Genomic DNA, 15,415 nt, shown 5'->3' with positions numbered 1-15,415 from the left:
CTTTGACAATTTAGAACAGTAATAGTTCCCAAAAGGTAATTATTTTTAGAAATCAAATCTTGTCACAATCAAGTTGACTGCAGGAGATGGATGCTACTTGTCTGCATTTGTTATTACCCAAAACCTGACAGTCCCCATCGGTGCAGCACTGGGTGACAGACACTCAACAGCAGAGAGTGCAGGAGCAGCCGTGTTGGTTCCTTGGGTGTGGGTGCTCAGAGGTGGAAGGTCTCAAGGCTTGGAAATGCTGGGAGCATGGCTGTCATAGCTCTGGGGTCTTAGGTGGTGGCACAGATCTTGCTGCAGCAGTTGTGTAGTGTCCCCTCTCACTTCACATGTCGTGCGGAGCCACTTGTCCAGGCCTCCCTTATGGCTGGATGGTCTTGCAGTGTGTGAGGGGGTCAAGTGGGCTCGGTACTGATTGTGGGGACAACTGAATTTGTGGTTCTGTGCTGGGGCTGGGAGCTGCTTTGCAAATGTGCAGATTGAGAGAATGACAGAGGCAGCCCAGTCTCATGCTTCGGACAGTGAGATATTTCTGGCAGTTGAAGAACTCCATGATAGTTTGATCCTCCTCATAGGAGTAAGGTAATGTGCAATTTGCAGTCCTGTAAGTTGTTTTCATATCTGAGACTGGTCAGTAATGAAATAATCAGCGGAAGCTGCATGACTTAATTGAGCTGCAATTTTAGTGGCGTTCCCTTCAGTATGTCAAAAGCAAAAGCAAGTAACTAGCACTCTGTCAGCTAATGCAACTAGGGCTTCCTCAGCCCTATTGAATCTTTCCGTGTCACACCAGCCAGTTAGCTTAAACTTGACTGCAAGATGTGCTGTGCAGCATCCCTGGGGTGAAATCCTGGCCCCAGTGAAGTCTGCAGCAAGAACTATCATTGACTCCAGCTGAGCTGTGCTTTCACCTCCCAAGCATGTCAGATGTTGTGAGAAATGAGCTCCAAACCTGAGTGCTGTCCCTGGAGAGAGCTTTTCTGTCTGTCTGCTTGGCAGTTTCCATCAAAACTTAATTTTAGAACCAATATAATGGCTTGTTCTATGTTTACTGTATGCTTCATACACCTCCTCAGTCATGGCCAATTAGTTATTATGGAGAGAGTGCAACGTTATATTTCAAAATGGGCAGTTGAAAAGTACCATGGGAAAACGGAGACGTGGGTTATCGGCTGAACCTGTGGCAAGAACTAACTGAGGAACACAGAATGAGCCGTGGGGTTGCAAAGACAGTGACTAACGAGACAGCGCGAACGCGAGGGCTCTGCTGGGAGCGGGGCAGCACAGGCAGGGTGTTAACAAGCAAAGCCCGTGGTCCTCAGCCTGCAGTTTCCTTCCGTCACAAAAGGAAATTGGCTCTGGAATATGGATGAGGTTATTTTGTGATGATACACGAATCATTTAGTGATGATATGAACCCCTTGATGAGATGATCCTGTGACAAGATACACCGTAAGGCAATTAACTTCTCAGCAGATGATTTTTTGGAGGTGAGGGAGAAGCTGTTTGGTAGAAAGGATGCTCGTGGCTGGCTTCCTTTTAGATTTATTTTTTGTAGCGGTGCAGAAAGGTGTTGAAATCAAAAGCCTGATTCTTCTTGCAGTTGCACCTGCGTTACTGTACTAGGTAAAGCAAATTTGGGATTGAAAGTAGCATGAGACAGACAAGAGGAAGGCTGCATATAGTTTTGTGAAAAAGGGCTGTTTCTAAGCTGTACATGTACTGTGCTTCAGGTTCTGCTGTCATTGCCAGTTGTGATGACCCTTGTGCTACGGATCTTGGGCCAGGGACCGGCATGTCCCTGTGTAACGCAGGTAGATGTACTATAAAAGAAGCAAAGCTTCAGCACTGCCAGTTCTCACTCAACAAACATCTTGTGACAAACACCAAGATTAATCTTACATTTCCTCCCTCCCATGACAAAATGGAGATAACACAAGCCACATAACAATGGCTTTACCTCTTTGTTCTGGTAGAATTTTATTTTGGGGTTAGTTTTGCTGCAAGAGCTGAATTACCAGTGCTACTTTGTGCCATTATTATGATGCACATTTTTACCCACTTGTTTTCTGAGGTAAGATAGGCTTAATTGCTTACTACTTGTGTCATAGATACTTTAATGTATTTTTTTTATCTCATATCCATCTTATTCTAAGGGCTTCTTGTTTAATTTGTGAGAGCAGAGCTTTTGTTCTTTTTATATCTTGGAAGAACGCATTGAATTATTTTCTTTCTCTTATTTCTAGAATCTGTTTGTGCTTGCTCAGTCTTGGTTTACTGATATTTGGCATCTGTGCTCTGAACATTTGGTTCATCTGAGATGGGCTTTTGGTATGATATTTGGGATGGTAACAAATGAGCGTGCTGTGCTTTTAGCTTTCTTGTTAACAGCTCGCTTTATTCAGTGTTCTGGTTTAGAGCCTGATTCAAAGCTTGCTGATGTTAAAGGATGTCTTTTAGTGACCCTGTGAGTTTTAGGGTTGTCTTCATTTATAAGTGGATTTGTCTCCTTGTCTGTAGTGGATACTTGTGTGCATCATAAAAAAAGCCCCAAACCTTACTGCGTGTTTTATGCTCTGGTACTTGGGATAGCGATGGTTGCTCAGAAGTGGTAAAAAGATGCCAAAATACCTTTGGTGAACCAGATATTTATTTGAAAAGTGGTATTTGAGCTACGTGACTCTCAACTCTATATTGAGATGTTTAAAGACAGGTACCTACATTCACATTCATTTGTAAGATGTTGATTTTTATTAAAAAAATCTGTGTATGTAGATGACATCTCCCTCAGCACTTCAGGAGAGACATTATTCTGGCCCAGATACCACCTTAAGCACTGCTGGAGCTGAGCAGACTGAATGCGGTAAAAGTTGTCATCTTCACCAGAAACAACACCAAGTCCATTCCTCTTGTGTTTCCGCAACATGTAGATTATGTGCAAGTTTCATAGGCGATGCCAGGAACATGAACCACAAGCTGTTTAGCTCAGATTTACCAGGTCAAAATGGAAAGTAAAGTTAATAATATTAACCTTGTTTGTAAAGGTGTTTGAATCCACCGCAGGATCTCCAGATGAAGGATACCATGCAAGTATAGTACTCTGAGAAAGACAGATTTCTGCCCTTCTTGCCAATGTCATATCATCTACTGGGTCCAATTCTTTACTTTGACTCAATAACAATGATTTGTTTTAGTTTAATGCCCAAGAAATACTCCTACAATTCATTGATAAGTTTGTAGGAAACTGAAAAGCCAGATTTGTTTTGTAAAGAAAGCCTTGAACAGGCATATAACATCTCTGTGAATTTGTCCTTGTTCAATTTATGTATGGAGAATAAAGCCCCAAATCTGACAGTGACACGTGTTTTTCTAACCATCTTTACTTGCGTTTGTGTAACTTCCTCCTGTTAGAGGGTCTTGAAAGTTAATTTGCAGTTTTTTCAATGAATAAAGCGATTGCTTATAGAGTTTTATCTAGATACATTTTTATTTTTTAGTTTAGATTTGTAGTTGAAATAATTAAACTGAAGAGTACATTAACTTTATCTCTGTGATTATACAGGAAAATCAATGAAATTGTTTGCGTGACAGAGTTTGAAGAGAACTTAAAAACTGAGCATGCACTCTTGAGTCTTTTACCTAACATATAATATTACTGGACTCACCGATTTGTTCTTCTTCCCAGAGCTGAACAGTAACTTTTGATTAAATAGTTGGCAGTTACTATTGTATATTCAAAATTTAATAACAAAAGGCTTCCCTCAAAACCTGAGATTTTAATCTAAATAGCTTTCCTCTGTTAAGTGATTGTGAACTCCTATACTATGATAGATAGAACGAAAAGTCAAAATTTCCCTCAAGAAGATTATTTTTCTGAAAGAGAGCACTGGAAACTGTATGAATAATTCAGTTAAATTTGCTCCAGAACTGAATGCATGTCAAATAATGCATCCTATCTGTAAACACTATCAAAAAATCCAATCATGTTGGTATTGACATATTTTCATTGGGAAGCATATAGAAAATAGGTTGAAAGGGAAATATGTAAAGCCATCCTAGTGTTTCTTTTCAAAATCGGTTCTTAATCCCTTCAGAAGAATAGACATGAAGACAAATGCCAATACTGTATCTTAAAGCTAGAAGCTGATAAAATAACCTTTTTCTTTAGGCAGTTGGGATTCAGAAAGTGTTGGACAAACTTTTTGAAGCAGCTGGGTATTTTTATCCAGTGAGCTGTGTTAGGGGACCTGACATTTGATTTCAGTGCTGCTTCAAATGCACTGAGTTTTTGCAGCCTCAGCTGGAGATGGTAACAATGGCCAAGATGGTCAATGCCTCTACAAATTAGGTTGGGAGAAAGAAGAAACATGGGAGAACCTCCCTCTCTCCCCTGACTTTCCACGACAAAAGTTGAGTACGTTATTTCAAAGACTCCGCTTTGAACAGTGCGTTATTTTGTGTGACTTCTCCATACCCTTCAGTTTATTTAAAGGATCTGAGGATCCAGATGGATGTAAACAGGGTAACGAATGGTTGCCGGAGAATGTCAGTTTTGAGGATCAGGTTTTGAATTGCAAAAATCTGTTTTGATGATTCACCCTGCTGTCAGCAAGGGCTCCTGTGCAGTCACTGGAGCGGCCTTCAGAGAGTGATTCATTTGCTGGAAGATGAATCAGACTCTAGAAACACTTATGTCTCTTCATTAAATAAGTGAATCTAGAGGACCAGCTCCACTGGAGGTGTAAACTTGTGAGACATCTAAAATTAGGTGTGGTGAATTCAACACCTGAGCGCTACATGGAAATTTTTACCTTCAACAGAGTAAGAAGTATGGCAGCCATATCAGGAACAAAAAACCCTCTTATTGGGTTGATAGAGACCAGGGACCGAGAAATGAGGTTCCTGCCGTGCCCCAGCCACAAGAATATTTAGATTGCAGCTATTTGTTTCTTAATTGTACTACTAATAAAATAAATCACTCTGGTTCCTATCTAGATGCAAATTTGAGAAGGCATGTTCCTATTTTAGCAACCTACTCATAGTTTAGATGGAAAGAATTTGGAAATGTTCTGATTTGGTGTGCTACTTCGTTAGAGATGTAGTCTGTTTTGTTGTTCAGAATTCTAAGGCAGTTGCTTCTCCTGATCAGTCCATGTTGGCTGATGTGTTCTAATGTGAACAGACACAAAGTTTATTTTCATGTTCTGCTAAATATTTCAGCTATTTCCAGAATGCTTCTGGCGTGGCAAATATTGTATGTATGAAGTAGAGCTGCATCTCCACAAAAGTGGAAATATTCTCCAAGTGTCAACTTTTGCTTGTTAAAGTTGTGTGTAAGAAATTTTCTTCCCTGCAAGAGACAATTCCATGTCACGTTTTTCCAGAGGGAACGTGGCCAAGCACATGAGTCGGTTAAGCCTCAGTTGTGCCCAGTCTAAGGGCTTAGATCTTGGGCAATGTCCCTCCCTGGCTCTCTTTGTGATCTTGGTTAATCAGTTAGTCTTTGTTTCAGTTTGCATGTATGTGAAACGAGGGTATTTCCCTATTTTACCAGAGCATTATAAAGATGATAAAAATAGATTGGGAGCATGGAAGGGAACTAACTTCACGTCCAACAGAGCTTGATTTCTAGAGAGGCTGTCCCTCTATGCAGAGAAAGATGCGTGTGTATATTTGCATACAAATATTTTACATATGTTTCCTTTCAGGAATCTACTGATTATTTAATAGATTTTTCTGTTTTCCATATATTGTAGACGCCTGTTTGGAAAGCATATATGAAAAAGGTGTTTCTGAGGATTGCGTAAGAATAGTTCATGAATCAAAGTGTAGAGATATTGGTACAAAACACAATGACATCTTTGTCAGTTAGCAGGTGTTTTTCTTACTATGTTTAGCTAAATGAATCCGTGGTTAGTGAAGGTATTCTGAGCTTGAACATTTCAAGAAGGATTGGTTCATGGTTATATTACTCCAAGTTTATGGTTTAGCTTCTTTGAAATATGTCAGCATAAAGTAGGGGTGAATCAAGCTTTCTCCTGGCAAGTGAATGCAGTAATCATAAATCTGAAAGTCTGAAGTATGGAATAGACCTGGGTCTCCTCATGCTGGAGGGACTGTTCAGTCTGCGGTGATTTTAGAGACCACAGTTCCCTGGAGTCCTCTTTCTAAGCATTCCTGTTCTTGTGAAGTGTATTGTGCATTTTTCTGCGTGGTTATCAAAGCCAAATGTATTGGAAATGGATCTCCAAGGAGCTCTAGACCAGCACTTCATAAACTGGAAGTGTAGTAGACATAATTCAGCTATTCATATGCCAAATACAAAGTATTGGTCAGGTATAGATAAAGCCGTAGAAGGTGAGACAGCTCAGCCCAGAAAATCAAGCAAGGGAATGAGAATGATGTGGAAGCTCAGTGCAGCTGTACAAAAAAAGAAGGATCCTTTTGTATCTATTCAGCAACAGTAGTTTTTCAGCCTGAAAAACACCTCTTTTCTTCCAAAAGAAAACCAATACAGGAAGGGGAGCGGAGCAAGGGTTTTTCCCACTTCACAAGCAATAGGTGTAAGAGAATGTCACCTTTAAGTAGTAACTTTTCTCATTACACTTTGAGATACGTTACAAAATGTCCATACTTTCTGGGTTTGTCAAAGCGTAGAAAACCCCTGAAAAATCGCCTGAACAATCAGTAATATTTGATAGATTTGTAAGTGGCGTACATACGTGGGTAACCTGATGTCTGGTTGAAATCCTATTCCTGATTGCTTAGCCAAGAGCCACCTTAATAATTCTGTATGGACAGGGTGTCTTCAGTACCCATGAAGTCTCTCTTCTCAAAAACCTGCTGTGGAAATGACATTCTCATGACTTAAAACATGAACCTGGTGGCCACAAGATGTGCCCAGTTCCCAGCGTTACATCGGTCACCAGTTCCCAACGTTACTCCAGCATTACTCCGCTGCGCATCGGTCAGCTCTGCTGGCTTTCAGCTGCCAATGTGTGTAGCTGGCGATGCTCTCTTCACTGATACTTGAAAATGTTTGCTTTCATCTTTATTAAATCCACTGATTGAGAGTTAGTAATACTCATGTTTCTTTGCTCATGTTAGCTCAAAAGCCGCCTCCGTGTAGTTCTGTTTCTTCTTTGTGTAGCTGTTTCACCTTTATGTAACAGCTTCCAGTCTTGCTGGAAAAGTCCCTTGAATGTTTTTGCATGGCTCTCCCTTTTTGTCAGGAGTTGCAGGGCTCTTATTTTCTGTTGCTTTAAAAAAAAAGAAAAAAAATGAGTTGTGAACCATGTTTCTTGTGCTTCCTTTTTGTTTTTACTGTTATGAATTTATATGTGCTTTTTTGCCTTTTAATTTCTCAAGACTGTAGCTGTGATTATAGGGGCAGCAATGAGATGCGTGTATGCTTGCTGGGGTATTTTTGCTGATGCCTAACAGTATACAGTAATAAAGTAAGCTCACACTGTCCACGAACCAAATAGTGTCAACCCAAACAACTTTTTACATAGGAAGTTGGGATTGATCTGCATCTCATGCCTTCACTTCAATCCTAAGCCTGTTACTTCATGGACAGTTCTACAGGGAAGGAAACCAACCAGTCTCTTAGACATATATGGGATAAGGCACAAACCAACCTTTAGTTAAGCCATTAATTTAAGGTAAATACCTGCTTCAGAAATGGAATTAGAGGAATATAGGGAGCATGTGCATGAGCATGTGTCTTTTGAATGGTGCTTTCTGAAGAGAGTCTGGAAGCAAGGTCACTAGAGCCTTTTCCACATAGGTTGTAAGTTTTTGTTAAATCATCAGATGAAACAAGATAAAGCACTTGAGCCTGTCTCTGATTTGACTTCCTTACTTGCTTTTCTTGAACTGTCATATAATAAAGTCAGTTAGGTTTTGTTGTTTTTTAATATGTAATTGCAGATAGGTATTGTAGAGTTCCTTCATAAACTTTAGCTAGGCCAGGTGAAAAAAAATCACATATTCTTCAATAAGCAGTGTTGTTGAACCTGGTCAGCACTGGGATTTTATCTGTTAGCAGAAACAGAGTTCTTTATGGAATATTGACTAGTCTTTGTATGAGATTAGAAATTTTCTGGTGAGAACTTTATTAACGTAAGTCGTGAACAAAGATGTATGATATATCCAAAGAGAAATTCCTAACGTGATAGTGCAATTTAGTCATTGGTTTACTCAAAGGACATCTAATTCCTTGCTCCTTGTTCCACATTTTACAGCAGTTTTGCATTTGAGTAGATCTTCAATTTTGTGTGAGGCATGGCAGAAGAGTTAGAGATAGAGATGGTACATGCAAAATTCCTGTAATTCTCAAAACATGGTTTAAAAGAATATCATCTTGTTTTGCTTTTTGAACAGGTAAAATAGCTCAGCATGATAATTTTATAGATAGTAAGAAGTAATTAACTAGTGGAGGCAGAATTTCCTAGAGCTTTAAATGTATCATGTTGATGAAATGTGATGAATTAGGGCTGATGATAATTATAATAAACTTGAGCAATAAAATAATGAGTATTAGAAGAAATCTTCTGACTCTTGTACTCACATTCTTGAGCTGGAATTTTCATGTAACTATTTTGTTCTCAGGTTCGAGATTTTTGTTGTTTCTTTTGAAGGAAATAGTAAGTTTGCCTCCTTTATATCACTTAGCTAAGACTGAAAAGTTCCAGTGCACTTAGTCCAAATTCACTCAGCGAGTATCTGATGTGATAAGGATTGTCTCAGTCACAAGGTGTAACCCTGAGACACGTCCCTGCTCAAGGGAATGTCCCATTGTGCAGCTGCTGCTGTACGGGAGAGCTCAGCGGCCTCTGGACTGTCTGCTGTTTATAGAGTGAAATGATTGACTCATAGTCATATTTGCATACCAACCACAGATGCCAGTTTTTTCCAAATCTGGCTTGAGTCGAGCAGGACCAGCACTGTGGCCAGGTGGGTCCATTACCAGAAATTAGCCCTTGGCTATTTTGTTATTTTTCTCCCCTGAATCTGCCTTGAGCTGGATACAACTATTAATATTAAGACCAGATGCACCCATCATGAGTGCCACTGGTGGTTGTCACTTGATCAGAGTTACCAGAAAAGGCCAGGCTGGGGGCTGAGGGAAGCACGCCATCACAGCAGTACAGCAGTTTGCCTATAAACCTCATTTTATCTCTTGTTATTGTTATTTCTTATTGCTATTCTTTCTAGTTACTTGAAGAATAATCATGAAAATGTCCCTGTAGTGCTAGATACCAAACATATATTAATACAAAGATGTCCTGTTCTGCTGGTGACATGGGCAAGCTGCATGTAGAGTAGAATCATAGAATCATTTCAGCCGGAAGAGACCCTCAGGATCATTGAGTCCAACCATAACCCAACTCTAGCACTAAACCATGTCCCTAAGAACCTCACCTAAACACTTTTTAAACCCCTCCAGAGATGGTGACTCCACCACTGCCCTGGGCAGCCTGTTCCAATGCCTGCCAACCTTTTCCATTAAGAATTTTTTCCTAATATCCAATCTGAACCTCCCCTGGTACAACTTGAGGCCATTTCCTCTTAGTGGCAGCACATGTGAGCACCCAGGCCAAATTAAGTCAACAACAGCAGCAAATGGGAGAGATGGATAAAACAAAAGATCCAGGTGCAGGGATGAATAACACAAATGTAGAGACAAAAAGACCATGGGAGTAGGGGTGAGATAAAGTTTCTTTGTGGCCTCTATTCAAAATTCTAACCAGTCTGAAAACCCCAAAGTGTCGTTTCTCTGGTTGAATCCTGTGTGTGACTGCACTTTTTCTCCAGAATGGGTAGCTGAATTTGAAGACCACCCTTAGGATAGGATGGTCTCATTTTATTGTTTTTCCTACTATGATGGGTTCTGGCATTGTGTTTCTTTAGCCTAGTGCTGCACAGTTGCACAAGGGGAGTTTCAGCTTTATCCAGTCTTTATATGTTAGTGATTTTAATAGGTTTTCACCTTTTTTTTTATATTTTATTTTAAAGTTGTGATATACCTTTATAACTATCAATGATAAATATGATGTTTAATGGATTTGGTTCTACTTTCCATCTTTTATCATTAGCTGATTTTGATTAGGAACTTCTCAGAAGAAAAAAAGAATTCAAGTAATGGCAATGTATTCCCTCTGCAGGATTTATGAACGCATCATTGATCCCCCAGAAACCAATTTGACACCTGAAAGCAATTTATGGCTCGGACAGAGAAACAGGAAACATGGTTTCTTTAAGGTAAGCGGATGTGAAATGGTACATGAAGAAGGATATTAATAAATAATCGACAAGATATTTCTGATGAGTTGCCTTACACTCCTGACATCTGATTTGTATGAATTTTAGTAGAAACTGTGGACTCGGGATTTGAGGCATGTCCAGCGCTTAGAGAAAAGGCTCTCTTCTTGTAGTTACTGACTGCGGTGCCCAGTATTTGGGGGTTTTATTTGGGTTCCTTACTTTAGGTCTCACCTACCTGCTGTGCTCTTGCCTTGCCACTCCTGGGGACTGTGTAAGCGGTGTCAGAATCTATTCCTGGCTTTCATCTTTAAACCTTCATGAAGAAACAGCTTTGCTGTGGTCTCCTGGATGGACAGTGGTGGTCTTAATCACTCTCAAAGGTGGTTTCCTCTTTGATTTCACGTGCAAAATACCCTCACTTGTCTGCTGTTTGCCTTGGGTAACTCTTCCTTGTTTGCCTGTCAGCATTGACTTCTGGAGCAGGGAAGGTCTCCTGGCCTTTGATCCTTCCAGCTGTGGCAAATACTAGATATGGTACACACTGCCTTTGCCTTGCTGCTAAACAGTGGGCTTTTCTGTTCCTGGAGTACCTTTCTGTTTTTCTCAACTAAGCGTGTCACTGTATTTCTCAACAGAGATTAAATAGTGGGTCACCAAATTTTGTTAATGAACTCTTTGGTCCTTCGGAGCTTCTATTTCTTCCAAAGAGCCCGGGTTGAATGGCTGTCAGGGCTCGGGCTGCTCCTACCTGTAAAGCCTTTTTCCATTTATCAGGCTCCCCAAGACATAATTATTGAGAACACCAGTATGGACACGGGGAACTTTTCAGAGGAGAAAGAGGATTTGAGTAATGGCAGTATATTCCAGATTCAATGAATGCCAACACATTTCCAAAATCACAAAGGACAGAGAAATGACTTACAACTTGAAAAGTGTGCTCCTTTGTGTTTTCTTGCAGTTTTTTTCCCCTCTGGTGAGGCTATATGCTTTTCTAGTCAAGGTTGAACTGCTGAACCAACCAACAAACAAAATCCAGTGACAAATTAAAATCACCCCTTCCACCTGAAAGTGAAATGTTTTACTTTGTAAAAAAGCTACAGAAAAGTTTCGGGTGTTTTTTCCAGTTTTGGGTAACAAGCCACGGTGCAAGTGTTTACCAGTGAAAGAGTCTATAGCAGTGATCGGCCAATCTGCCTGTCCTCGATATTGGCGTGGATTTGTTGCCAAGGTGATTTACCACCCACTCAGTTTCCCTTTGAAGCTGTCGGTTCCTAAGACAATTTTACAAGTTGCTGTTTTTCTGAGGACCTCTTCTCAAAATCTTGAGATTCCAACAACCTAAGACAATTATTTAATGCTAAAATTATTTACGATAAGATTGTTGCAGCAACTCACGATTTTAATAGTGAAACAGAGGTAAAAAGCAACTTTCAACTTAAATGGCTGTCCGAGAGTTGTTCTGAACCTACAGCACATTTCATCCTCCAGCAGCTGAGCTGTCACTGCGAAGTGAAATTGATAGTATTATTTCATTCTACAGCTGTTGTTTTTTTACCTCAGCTGCTTCCCATAATTCCACAGATGGTAAACATATGTTTATAGCTACATAGGAAAAAAAGAAGTTATGTTGGATTCGCCCATCTTAAATTCTTATTTTATGCAGGCAGTCAGAGCCTCAGAACTCTGGGACATTATATGTTTATAAATTAATATTTCCACGCGTTAACACTTTGGAAACAGCAGGGTAGCTAATGATATGCTAATGAGCTGACAGTTTTTATTGATCATAATGAAAGCCGACAAGTGTCTTACTTTGCTTTATGCACGCTTGAATATTTTACTAACTTTCTTCGGGGCAGAAATATAATTGGTTATATTTTTTAAATCCTGCTTGAGAGTTTCAGAAATCTTATTTTTGTTTATGTTACTTATTGCAAAAACTTGGGATTTTGCCAGTTTATGGAGAGTACATATCTCTTTCCATACATTTACATGCTAAGCAGGACCTCCCTTTCTTTTTCAGAGCAATTTGTTTCACTGTTTTAGCATGTAAAGAGATAGATCTATTTTCCTTAATGTAAACAGAGATCTGCAGGGAAATAAGAGCGTTAAAAAAGGAATTAGCATTTTGGTATGTTTGTTGGAGCCATGATAATGTGTGTAACAAAAAGCACTGAGTACTGTTCTGAGTATCATCTTTGCTGTTCCAAAAATTTTCTTACTTTAATGACAGTTAATTAATTGTTGTGTCCTTCTGTAAATGGATAGTGTTAAAGCACATTTTGAGCCATATTCTCCTGCCAATTTTGGATCATAATTCTTCAGTATATCAGAAGAGGAATGAGGGATATGATATTCCTAAGTCACTGTGGCCGGTTCCTGCCATTTTTCTTATTTGTGCTTTTGTTCCACATCCTTACTTGCAGTGATTACTCCATAAGTAGCCCTGCTGTGCGTGCGGCCTTGGCGGGGAATGAAGTGCTCTATGGCATAATCAAGGGAATTGAAGTCTCGCCCCTTACAACTGGTATCTCTTACTCATTGCAACTTACCCGTGACAACCAAGCATTTGGAGTTCAGATGAGATGGAACGGTTTCAGCACAGCAGCGGTGGCAGCAAATGGAGAACAGACTGAAGATATCTTTGTCTGTTTGCTTTCAAGGGAATCTCGTGAATTACTTCCTTTGAGAAATACATATTGACCCTTCAGGTTTCTTTGTGTGACCCAAACCCAAGATCTGTTTTAGGGCTGAAGAATAACATCATAATCAGATTAGGAAACCAAAGTAAATGCAACTGAAAGGAGGAAGAGAGCGATGCCAGCCATCCAGGGAACCTTCACTCTGGGATGAATGTGATTGCTGTCAGGGTCAGAATTATCTGCAGAATTCATTTTATCACTGGGGAGAACCCTTCCCCCTAAGGCTCCCTCCAAAGAGCTGCTGCAGAAATGAGCTTATTAATGCATTGCTGACTAGGTGATTCATGTCGAAAGATGGTAATTTTCATATCGGCTACAGCAGGCTCTATTGATCCTGCAGCTGCGCCTGGGGATTGTATGGCAGGTGCTTGAGAAGCATGTTGATATTTTTACTGCAGAGCATCATGTGTATACCTGGGTCTCTGTCGTTGTTTTGGTCTCGAGTTGTACAGGCTGAGGTGAGGTCAATCCCATGCCAAGGGCTGTTCTAGCACCTGGCGCAGGACACGCTGGCCCTTGTGGTGCTGGTGTAGCATCACCTCGGCATGGGGCTTCGGGCATGTCTGCTGGTGCCTCTGTCACCAGCCTGTCCCTGCAGCTCACACAGCTGTGTGGCACGAGTTATCTCTGTGGGAGAAGGAGCTTTTAAAGAGGGTGAAAGGCGATGGAGGAAATGAAAACGCAGCAGTGGAGAGCTCGTGGAGTGTATGAGCCTTTTCACACCGTGTGGGAGGAGTTCTCTGTTTAATAGAGACATGAGAAGTGCAATAAACAGAGCTTTTGTATTACATCCTCATGGGATGGGCTTGATATTTAGTGCTGCAAGCCTGAATTTCATCTTGTAGCTGGTAATCTGCCTGTGCAGACCAAGGCTCTTCAAGCTAGTGAGTCCTGATGCTGAATTGAAGCTTTGGTTGTAATTAGCCAAATGCTAGAGGTAATTTTTGCTTGGGAAGGGAAAAACCAGGAAGATTTTGACCACTGACATCTCCCTGTCAAGGCCAAATCCTGATTTTTATGGAATGTGGACTGAAGAAGTCCACCCTGTGCCAAAGTGAACCAGAGTCCTGAGCTGCCCATGGGGAGCTGCCTGTGCCTAATTCTCGTTCTGGCTGTGGTCACAGAAAGCTCTCAGCAACCGAGACTTGATGCTGAGGGAGGAATAGTCCAAGCTTGTTCGTGTTGTTACAATAATTATGGCTGTAATAAGTGTTTGCCTATAATGAAGTCTTTCTATTAAAAAGATACATCAGCAAAATTTCTGCTCTTTGAAGGTTCACTTCTGTGTTTGATCGTATTAATTCTGTTTCAGAGGGTTTATAGACTTAGAAGGCATCTCTATTGGTGAATTGAAGTTCATACATTTTTTCCATGGTAACATGCTTTCATGTACCCAGAAATTAACACGCAAAATATAGTTGTGTTTCCTTTTCAGGTTGTATCCAAAAGACAGTTGAGCGGTGGGGCTCTGATGCAACAAACCATATTTGAAGTTCAATATGCACTTAAAAAAAAAAAAAAAGGCTGAGGAAAACATCCCTTCTTTTTGGATGATGTCTTGTTAGCTGTGCGATATGCTCTGGTGAAGCTTTGTAATCTCATTCACTCTTGGTTGAGCTTTTTGCTGGAGAGGCTTAAGCGTTGAATTTTATTTTTGTGCCTCACCTAATTTCTTGCTGATGACTGCTGGCAGAACGTATGTAAAATGGCTTTCAGGATGTTCCATTTCCAGTGACAGTATTGCTTCTCATTATTATGATGGTTTCATTATTCTCATAGATGAAAAGGTTAATAAATGTATGTACTTCCACAAGAAAGACAGTGTGATCTGATTATGTCTATTAATATTTTCAGTTAATATTTGATCATGAAACAGTAAGCAGGAAACACTGCTTGTTGCTTCCCTTCTGCTGTTCTAGCAAATGAACAAGTAAATGTTAAATGTTACTATATTTGTAAGGATTCAAGGGCTATCTGAGGCCTATGTTTTATTTATGGGTGGAGTTCAACGTTTTGAGCAAGTGGCTATGTCCTTGGTCTGCAAAATTCACTCTATTGCAATGTAATAGAAAATTAAAACATAGTCTTACAAATCAGTAATTTAATTAGATAATAACTGCAGCGATGATAAATTTCCTTTTAAATTAAAGAAATTCTTCTGTGTCTGGGAGGAGACAGACCCATGTCATGCGATCTGATTAACAGCCAGGGAAAGTGCAAATAACAGCACTAGAAGACCCTTGTTTTCCTTTTCTCGTCTCCCTTAGTGACCATGGCGCTATTAAACCTGGTGGGTCTCATGGATTGTGTCACAGACAAAGATGGAGCAAGAGCTTTGTACAGAGCTGAAAAGCAAACACAAGCTTCAGCATTCTCTAGGCTCTTTGAAGGATCTAGAATTCTGCAGGGACACTGGGCAACCCTTTGTGTCTGCTGCT

At 40.3% G+C, this 15,415-nt stretch overlaps 1 protein-coding gene across 1 annotated transcript in view; it reads left to right on the top strand.

The window, feature by feature from the left end:
• Positions 1-15,415, top strand: part of NELL1 (neural EGFL like 1) — a 266,466-nt gene that overhangs the window by 41,592 nt on the left and 209,459 nt on the right. Inside the window, exon 4 of the mRNA XM_082058496.1 lies at positions 10,176-10,272. Within this exon, the coding sequence (XP_081914622.1) occupies positions 10,176-10,272 (97 nt within the window). The remainder of the gene's footprint in view (positions 1-10,175; positions 10,273-15,415) is intronic.

This window comes from Streptopelia decaocto, assembly GCF_964273445.1.
Source record: "Streptopelia decaocto genome assembly, chromosome: 7".
NCBI lineage: Eukaryota > Metazoa > Chordata > Aves > Columbiformes > Columbidae > Streptopelia > Streptopelia decaocto.
The sequence above is the reverse complement of the archived record's forward strand: the minus strand, read 5'-3'. Positions and strand labels throughout refer to the sequence as shown.